The sequence below is a fragment of the Podarcis pityusensis genome (genome assembly GCF_964106645.2).
Source record: "Podarcis pityusensis genome assembly, chromosome: 18".
NCBI lineage: Eukaryota > Metazoa > Chordata > Lepidosauria > Squamata > Lacertidae > Podarcis > Podarcis pityusensis.
Window position 1 is genome coordinate 6396043 of NC_138043.1, and position 9697 is coordinate 6405739.

The following is a 9697-nucleotide window of genomic DNA, read 5'->3' on the forward strand; positions in this document are numbered from 1 at the left end:
AGGAGAAACAAAAAACAACAACAACCCACTGCCTTCAAACATTTAATACTTTTTTATTTCAAGGATACAAGGTTTTTCGTGTGTTTTTTTTATTCCAAAACAGAAGGGGAGAAATAAACCCATTAACAAGAACAAAATAAGATGTGTTTCCCATGCCCACCCTCACATAAAATTGTCCAGAGTAAGTAAAGAGAGAGAGAGAGACTTGCTTCACTCCAACGGAACAAGGGGCAGGGATTATGCCCTGGCATGACAATGCTACAGATTAAAAAGCCAGTATTTACAAAGCCCCTTCCCCAATATTTTTTTTTTTTTGTTTCGCTTGTTCTTCCTGTGGTCCTGGTAAATATTTGGGGTGAGAAAGAAGGGGGGAAAGGAGAGAACAGAAGTCTGGGGTGCAAAACAGCCTCACACACATCACACAATTGGGTCTGGAACCCCAAAATAGCTTCTTAGTGAATTTAGGGAAGGGCAGGAAGAGAGGTTCTGAAGACATGGACTACCAAACTTTTCACTCCAGCCAGACGATACCTTGGGAGTCACGTCAGGGGGGAAACGTATGACATTATCTTACTATATGAATGTGTAGAGGGGGTGTGGATATTACAACAATATTTAAACGGGATATTGAAGTTAGGACAGTGAAGGGGGGGGGATAAAAACCTAAAGCAGCTTGTAGGAGAGGCGATCGTGGACGAAAGCCAGCCCTCTCCAAACCCCGACACTCGCTGGACAAGGAAGAGAAATTAACTATGAATAAGTTGGCTGGGATATACCTATATAAATAGAATGTGCACGAGAAATGTCGGGGGGAAGGAAAGGGAAAACGGACAAAGACAAATGGCTATTTCTGAGAGGGTGGGTGGAGGGTCAGGAAACCCAACCCCAACCCCCAACAATTCATAGGTACAGGCTGGGTCCGTCCACCACTTTGTCGTGGTCCTCTGCCAACTGCCCCCCCCCGGGGTCGGCACCACGGATCCTTGGTGCGCAACGGTCCTGGGTGCTTCTTGGTAGCACCAGCTGTGCCAGAGAGTTGGGTCCAGCCCCCTTTTAAATCCCAACAGAGCCCTCCCTCCATCGCACTCCCCAAAATCATTTGCAATGTTGTTTTGGTGCATTGTGAAAAACAAGAGATGGCGGCTAGGATTGCTGCCAGGGCCCCCTGGCAAAATAGAGGGGGTTCCCAAGAGAGAGTCCTTTTGTGCACTTGAACCCAGAGCCTCCCCCCCCTCCAGGTGGAAAGCCAGAGCAGTGGCCTTCTGCCCACCTGCCTGAAACGCCATGGATGTGTGTGTGAAATCGTGAGAGCCCTTTGAGCAGCTGGGATTGGAAAGAGGAAGGGAATAGCTGCCTCTGCCGACCACCCCCAGCGAAGAAACGAAGGGTTGTGGGGGAAGGAGCAGACTGCAGAACCGTAAACGCACCCCGCCCCTCAAAACTGTGTTTAGTCCCACTGCCCCGCAGTGGAAGAGCATGAAGACATTGGGAAGACAGGGAAGAATTACGAAAGGGCGTTTGCAGAGCTGGGAGAAGCTGGCCCAACTATTGCTTTTCGCCGCAGCCTCAATACTGAACTGGGGGGCACGGGGTTTTGGGGGCTGAGGAGCACAGAAACCATACGTCCTCTCTGTTGCTGGACGGGAACGCCAAGTGGAACGGTATACATTTGAGAGGGGAGTGTAGGAAGACAATCACGACGGATGCCTTGTTTGGGGGCTGGGTGTGCCTGCCCCTTCCCCTGTAACCAGAAGTGTAGGGGCGGGGAGTGCCTGCACCCACCCAAAGGAGGCTCAGGCAACACGCCTGCGTCCTTCGCAAGGCCGTGGTCCAACGCCGTACCTCACACAACAAAACAAAAATTGAGCATTGTCTGGGCTCCAGCCTCTGATATATTTTGGAGAATGGGCTTTCACCACCAAACTGCAGATTTATCGGCTGCTTATTGGGAGGGACGGGGTTTTTGAACGGTGTATAGAGAAAATCTCCCCGCATGTAGAAAGCTTGTGCGTCAGGGAGGAAAAAAAGGCAAGCATCAGGGGACGCTGCCCCAGTGTGCCCTTTGGTAAATATGCTCCACCCCCCAATATCTCCCCTCTAAGTGAAGCCTCCTGGGCTTCTCTGCATCCACTTCTATGCTGGTTTCGACGTGGGTGATTCTCAGTGCAGACCCTTTGGCTTAGGCGACGGCTCAGTTTTGGGATCGTGGACTCGCAGGAACACAAACCCTGGCCCTCTAAACGATAACTGGGGGCCGTTTTTAGGCGGTGGGCTGGTGTTTGGGCCTCACTATCTCCCAGTCTGACTCCCCCCCCCCCCCCGGAGGACTGCTTCTGTAAGACTGCCGCACCTTGTATGCAGGGGTAGCTAAACAGGGGCGCCGCCCAGATGTTTATGAACTCCCGACTCATCACTGCTGGCCTGATGGGAGGTGGAGACTAGCAACATCTGCAAGGCACCCCCTTACTTTACAGTCCAGAAACTGAGGCAGTGCAGGTAAGGAGGCTCATTGGAAAATGCATTCTGGGACACCTGGCCCCCACAACTCTTTGGCCAGAGCAGCGATGAGCAAGAGGACTACTGAAAATCCTAGAGGGAATCGACGGAGCCTGGAAGCCAGAGCACTACAAAAGGGAGAGGCGTATTTTGGAGACATCGGCTTGGAATAAAGGGATGGGGGGTCTGGAAGAGTACAAATTGCTCCCCTACTCTTCTTCCGAACTGGAAACCAGCGTTCGAGAGGAAGCAGGGGACAAGGCACATAGAGCGGGGACAGAAAACTCACGGAGGGTCGTGTGCTTAGAAGGTCCTGCAACTGGGTCTGAGGCAAGAGGAGGCCTGGTCCGTTGCGGCAGTAAGGCGAGGTTTTTCGCAGAAGACCTGATGGCTTCCCCGGAAGCTGTTCGCACACTTTTGAAAGTGAGCCAGCCTGGTCCCTTAAAAACATGTTGCCAGGGGGGAACGGTGACCCCCTCCCCAGCAAGGAAGATGGGGGGAAACTGGTGCAATGTCAGGCAATCGGAGAACAGAGAGGGCAACGCTCAGCTGGCCACTGTGGCCAAGTTATTTGGGGAGGTGGGGCTATGCCTCTGGGACTTGCACATTCTTTTCAGAAAACCATGAAAGGGGGGAACGTGCCTTTAAACTGACACCATCCAGTGTTAGTGCACAGATTACATTCCCAATTTTTGCTCCAAACCAAGCCTGGGGGTGGGGGAGAAGAGACACCCTGAGATGACTTAAAAAGGGGTTTTAAATTTTGAAAGGGATCAGACGTGTTCCGAATGGTGCAAGTGCCCCGGGTACGAGGAGGAAAGGAGAAGATCTCTGGTAGTGTTTCACACGAGCCAGGCCCACGGCAAAAGGCTGTGACTTCTCATCTCGTTGAGCTGCTTTGTGCTTCTAAGACACACACACACACACACACACAAACACACACACGCTGCCGCAGAGGGCCGTTCCCCAGGCCAGCCTGGTGACTTCTGCAATTGCGCAAGGAAGACGACTCGGACAATCGCAGCTGCCTGCCTCCCCCTACAATGGGGCTGTGGGCAGTGTGTGCTTCGCTCGGGGTGGAGAGACAAAAAAAAAACCGCAACCAAGGCAGGGCCGTTAAGGAGAGCCCAGATCGCAAACCAAAACGGGAAGGCCGCAGTGTACAAAGCACAGGGCCCCCATTTGGGTCCAGGCCCCGGAAAAGAATGGGCAGGTGGGCAGAGGAGAGAGAGAGAGAGAGATAGAGAGAGAGGAGACAGGAGGGTCAGTTTGTGCAATGCCCCACTCAAACACCTTAGCTCCCATCACCTCCGCCAGGCCGGGATACTGATAGGAGAACAGTTACCTCCCAAAAAACACACACACACACATTCCTGCTTGCTGGACGGGGGATTAGTGTTGGGTATATATACCACATGGAATGTAAGTTTGAGGGGTGGGGAGGAGTGTGCCCTCAGCCTCTCTCTTTTTCGCCCCCCTGTCGGTGTGCAAAGGTGGACGGGAGGCCGCGGAGAGAAGGGGCGGGAGAGGAAGGAAGAGGAAGAACGGAAGCGGTCGGCTTGAGAGCGGGGGGTATGTTTGTGTGTGTCCCCCTTCACTGAGGTAGCGGGACCAGAACTTCCACGTAGTTGAGGGGGAAGAAGCCCGACTGGCCGTTGATCATGCCCTCGTACCAGTTCTCGTCGATCTGGTTGGTCAGCGTGATGATGTCGCCCTCCTTGAATCCCAGCTCGCCGTCGTTCTCCGGCTCGAAGTCATACAGCGCCTTGCAACACGGCTGGTCCAAATGAGGGGCTGCAGAATTCAAAGGGGAGCGGGGGGGGAGGTGTCAGTTAGGGCGGGGGCATCGCCTCTCCGCTGACCACCACCCAATGCACCATGCACGACACGCGCCACCACTATCTCATCCTTCCCTAAATCAGGAAATCCTACGTCCAAATCAAGACCCAACCTGCAGTTCTCCTACAAAGCTAAGCTACCGTTATTTTTTGCTCTATAAGACTCACTTTTTCCCTCCTAAAAAGTAAGGGGAAATGTGCGTGCGTCTTATGGAGCGAATGCAGGCTGCGCAGCTATCATAGAAGCCAGAACAGCAAGAGGGATTGCTGCTTTCACTGCGCAGCGATCCCTCTTGCTGTTCTGGCTTCTGAGATTAAGAATTATTTTTTTTCTTGTTTTCCTTCTGCAAAAATTAGGTGCGTCCTGTGGTCTGGTGCGTCTTATAGAGCGAAAAATACGGTAGTTCCCAGAAACGTTTGGCGCATGGCTATGAGACCTTTCCTCTTTGGCTTCCTATTGTTCGCCTAAGTGTTAAAAGAATAAAAATAAAACCATCGCCACGGCCCTTTAGGCAATTTGTGGGTAAAACGAGCCAACGATAGCTGGTGCCGGGGTGGGGTGAGAAAGCCGATGGGGTGTTGAGGCACAGGAAGGCAGCACAGTTTGGCGGAGATGTGAACAGGACCGTCGGGAGTGAGTCAGGCCACTGGGCCCATCGAGCTCGCAAGGAGCGACAGCCGCTCTCTCAAGAGATTCAGTCTTTCCCCAGCTCTGCATGGAGCCAGTGGGGATCAAACCTGTGAGGCTCTACATACAAGGCTCTAACCCTGGCGTTGCAGCCTTTCCCTGTAACTTCTGGGGAAACACTGGGTTCAAAAACACTGGGCAGGCCTGCACCTTAGTTTTTGACCCTGGTTAAAAAGTAACCCTGGCTCCTTCTGAACCAAGGTTTGCTAACTGTTCCAGAATGAGGCAGGAACTTGGGGACAGAGGGCTCTGCCTTCCACCAGGGTTTCCTAAAGTTGGGTCTTCAGCTGTTTTTAGACTACAACTCCCATCACCCCTAGCTAGCAGGACCAGTGGTCAGGGATGATGGGAATTGTAGTTCAAAAAAACAGCCAACTTTGGGAAACACTGAGCTTGACTCATAGCCCTTCTGACTCGCCTACTCTGGCTGGCAGCCGTTTCTCCAGGGTTTCATACGCCTCCCCATCGAACCTGCTAGCTGATCCCTTTAGTTTGAAATTCTGGGGCAGGAAAAGCAAGAAGGTGGTCTCAGATAGGCTAGCCGTGCCGCCCTGGTTTCTGTTTTCTTTCATGACCATGAGGACTACGAACTTGGGTTTGCAAAACGAGTTCTGCAACGGGCACCAAAATCCCTGCATGCGGAGAGTGACTTGCGAAGACTCAAAAGTGCACAGCCCCCAGTTAAGAGAACGTGTTTTAGAGGTGGGGAATCATATTAGCCTCGGGATGGGAACGCCAGCAACAGATTAGCAGAGGATGGAGGAAGGAAGCAGGAAGGAAGGATGGGGAACAGGCCGTGCAAGGGATGTGGAGTGCGGGGGGGGGGGGAGGAGGACGAAGAGGAGAGGAGCGGTGTCAAAGCAGGGGAGGGAACTCACAAAAAATCCTGCTGGGGGTCCGCGATGGTTTTTCGGATCGGAAAGAGGAGGAAGCTGCTCCCAGAAACGGAAACAAACAAAAACACAGACATGCTTACAAAACGTTTAATGCAAAACACCCAAAAATGTGACGCGCGGGAAACAAATTGGGGGGAGGACGTTGCAGGGGGGTGGAAGGTCTGTTAGTGAGGAGGCGCTTGGGTCAGCAACGGGCAGCCATGGAAGCGAGAGGTTAGGGGACGTGCGACCTGCTTTTGCTATCCCCCCCCCCCAAGCTGAGGACACGATGCAGAGAGAGGGGGAATCCTTGCACGCATCCTGATACGGAAACTACAACTAATCCAGAATGTGGCAGCTAGACTGGGGACTGGGGGCGGCCGCCGAGACCATATAATACTGGTCTTGAAAGACCTACATTGGCTGCCAGTACGTTTCCGAGCACAATTCAAAGTGTTGGTGCTGACCTTTCAAGCCCTAAACGGCCACAGCCCAGTATACCTGAAGGAGCGTCTCCACCCCCATCGTTCACTGAGGTTCAGCTCCGAGGGCAATTTGGCGGTTCCCTCATTGCGAGAAGTGAGGTTACAGGGAACCAGGCAGAGGGCCTTCTTGGTAGCGGCACCCGCCCTATGGAACGCCCTCCCACCAGATGTCAAAGAGATAAACAACTACCCGACATTCAGAAGGCAGCCCTGTTCAGGGAAGTTTATTTTATAAGTGTATTTTTGGTCTTCGTGGAAGCCACCCAGAGTGGCTGGGGAAACCCAGCCAGATGGGCAGGGTACAAATAATAATTTATTATTATTATTATACATGCCCAGAGTTGCCGCAGGGGGCAAGTCACCTTTCTCTCTCCTGCCTCTCATTGTTCCAGGTCACCCGGGGCAGCCCCGAAGGGGAAGCTCTCCCCGGTCACGAGAACCAGGCACTTTTCGCGTCCATTCAAAGCCAGGGCAACATTCACGAGGCGGCCCTTTTTGAACCCTGCCGCAATCCGTAGTGCTGTCTGCCGCCGCCAAATTTGGCTTTTTTGTGTTGCGTTTCACAGCTTTTTTTATTTTTCCACGTTGTCTGCTCTTTTTATTTGTGGGGGGGGGGGACACAGCCCCTGTTTAGTAGCTCTGGGGAGGCGTTACTTTTTGTTTGCCTCTACTTTTGATTATACATTTTTTAAAAAACAAAATAGGGGAAAAAAATAATATGGCAGAAGAAGAACACCTTAGTGTCTTGTCTGAGTGGTGCACGCTCTGGTTATCTCTCGCTTAGACTACTGCCATGCGCTCTACGTGGGGCTGCCTTTGAAGGTGACCCGGAAACTGCAATTAATCCAGATTGCGGCAGCCAGACTGGTGACTGGGAGCGGCCGCCAGGACCACATAACACCGGCCCTGAGAGATCTGCATTGGCTCCCAGTACGTTTCCGAGAACAATTCAAAGTGTTGGTGCTGACCTTGAAAGCCCTAAACGGCCTCGGCCCAGTAAACCTGAAGGAGCGTCTCCACCTCCATCGTTCTGCCCGGACACTGAGGTCCAGCTCCGAGGGCCTTCTGGCGGTTCCCTCACTGCGAGAAGCAAAGTTACAGGGAACCAGGCAGAGGGCCTTCTCGGTGGTGGCGCACGCCCTGTGGAACACCCTCCTTCAGATGCGAAGGAAATAAGCAGACATCTGAAGGCAGCCCTGTTTAGGGAAGTTTTTAATATTTAATGTTGTATTGTTTTTAACACTCGATTGGAAGCCGCCCAGTGTGGCTGGGGAGGCTCAGCCAGATGGGCGGGGTATAAATAATTTATTATTATTATTATTATTATTATTATTATTATGCCATCAAAATAATCCTGCACAAACCACACACCCTGCCCCCGAGCATTCAGAATGTTACAAGCTGCTGTGTTGAAATATAAAGTATACAGTACTTTTCTGTGTATAAGACTAGGGTTTTTTTAAACTTTGAAATAAGGTTAAAAATCTGGGGGGGGGGGGTCTTATACACGGATAGTGCATATGCCCATTTTCTATATTTGGGGCCCCCAAAAGTAGGGGGCATCTTATACACGGGGCGTCTTATACACGGAAAAATACGGCACTTTAGAAGACTTAAGAAAACTTTTTTAAACACACACACACACGGTTTAATTTATTTCCCTCTGCCCCCAGTGATGAACCTTTAACCTTCCAAGGCCCGAAGGGTCTTAAAAGCAACAACAACGTGTAAGAGAATGAATTTGAAGGTGTGAACAGAAATTGTTCAACGTTCGGACCCCAAGGTGAACCCTAGTTCACACACCATCCAGCAATTCTGAGACTGTTCGTTAGGCGCAAGTAGGAGTTTTTCTGAACTGCGAAAATTTTGGAACTAGCTCATTCCAAATGCCGGTTGGTCAACGACTTGCGTCAGCCCTTGGCTACGCTGGGCCATAGTGGCCGGGGCTGATGGGAGGGGCTAGCTCATTCATTGCACAGTTGCAAGGGGTCTCAAAGGGTCATCCAGTCCAACCCCCCTCCTTCTGCAATTCAGGAATCACAATCCAAGCACTCCATGCAACAGTGTGCCTTGACACTGCAGCCGCTGGAGAATTGATCTCACCCCCGGGTTATCCCGTTCAAATCTACTCTTCAGCCCCTCAGGTGAGATGCTTCCTTCTCTGTGCAGCAGAAAAACTCAAGAGTAGACTTTAGAGTGGAATACAACCCCACTGTGTACTTAAACAGGGTTGCCAGATTTCAGGAAAGTGAAAATCCGGATGTTGAGCTTTTTGGCAAAAAACAGAGACGGCTACTTCGGCCCGCCCTTACCTGAGACTTTGGGGCGGGGTTGCAGGAAAAGCGCCGTTGGATTTGGTCGCTCTCTCCAAACTCGTAGGACTCCCTCGGTTTCGGCTTGTATTCTCGCTTGGGGCGCAAGGAAGTGTCCCTCACTCTGGGCGCAGGAGGAAGAAGAAGATTCCCTATGAGGAGCGAGATTAAACCCAAGTTTCAAATACAGTCGTACCTTGGAAGTCGAACGGAATCCGTTCCGGAAGTCCGTTCAACTTCCAAAACGTCCGGAAACCAAAGTGCGGCTTCCGATTGGCTGCAAGAAGATCCTGCAGCCAATCGGAAGCCCCGTCAGATGTTCGGCTTCCAAAATAGTTCGCAAACCGGAACATTCAATTCTGGGTTTACGGCGTTTGGGAGCCAAAACAAAGCTGTTTGAAAACCAAGGTACGATTGTATTGCAATCGACGAAAAAGACTGCCCCCCCCCCATTTTTTTAAAAAAAATACTCACTTGATTATTATTTTTAAAAACCAAATGACCAACAGCCAATACCAGTTTAAAACGCACGTTTTAAAAGAGTAAAGTCAAGGAAATATACAGCTGGTCAATGGGAGATGGTTTTATTCATTTCTATTTATTTATTGCCAACAAAGGTCCGTATAGTAAAAGCTATGGTTTTCCCAGTAGTGATGATGGAAGTGAAAGCTGGACCATAAAGAAGGGCTGATCACCGAAGAATGGATGCTTTTGAATTCTGGTGGTGGAGGAGACTCTTGAGAGTCCCATGGACTGCAAGAAGATCAAACCTCTCCATTCTGAAGGAAATCAGCCCTGAGTGGCTCACTGGAAGGGACAGATCCTGAAGCTGAGGCTCCAAGACTTTGGCCACCTCATGAGAAGAAAAGACTCCCTGGAAAAGACCCTGATGTTGGGAAAGATGGAGGCACAAGGAGAAGGGGGACGACGGAGGACAAGATGGTGGGACAGTGTTCTCGAAGCTGCTAACATGAGTCTGACCAAAACTGCGGGAGGCAGTGGA

At 51.3% G+C, this 9697-nt stretch overlaps 1 protein-coding gene across 1 annotated transcript in view; it reads right to left on the reverse strand.

The window, feature by feature from the left end:
- Window positions 1-37: 37 nt before the first annotated feature.
- Window positions 38-9697, reverse strand: part of SH3GL1 (SH3 domain containing GRB2 like 1, endophilin A2) — a 54911-nt gene continuing 45251 nt past the window's right edge. Inside the window, 4 exon segments of the mRNA XM_080988566.1 lie at window positions 38-4290; window positions 5901-5954; window positions 8695-8709; window positions 8712-8846. Coding sequence (XP_080844692.1) covers window positions 4091-4290; window positions 5901-5954; window positions 8695-8709; window positions 8712-8846 — 404 coding nt within the window. The 3' untranslated portion in view covers window positions 38-4090.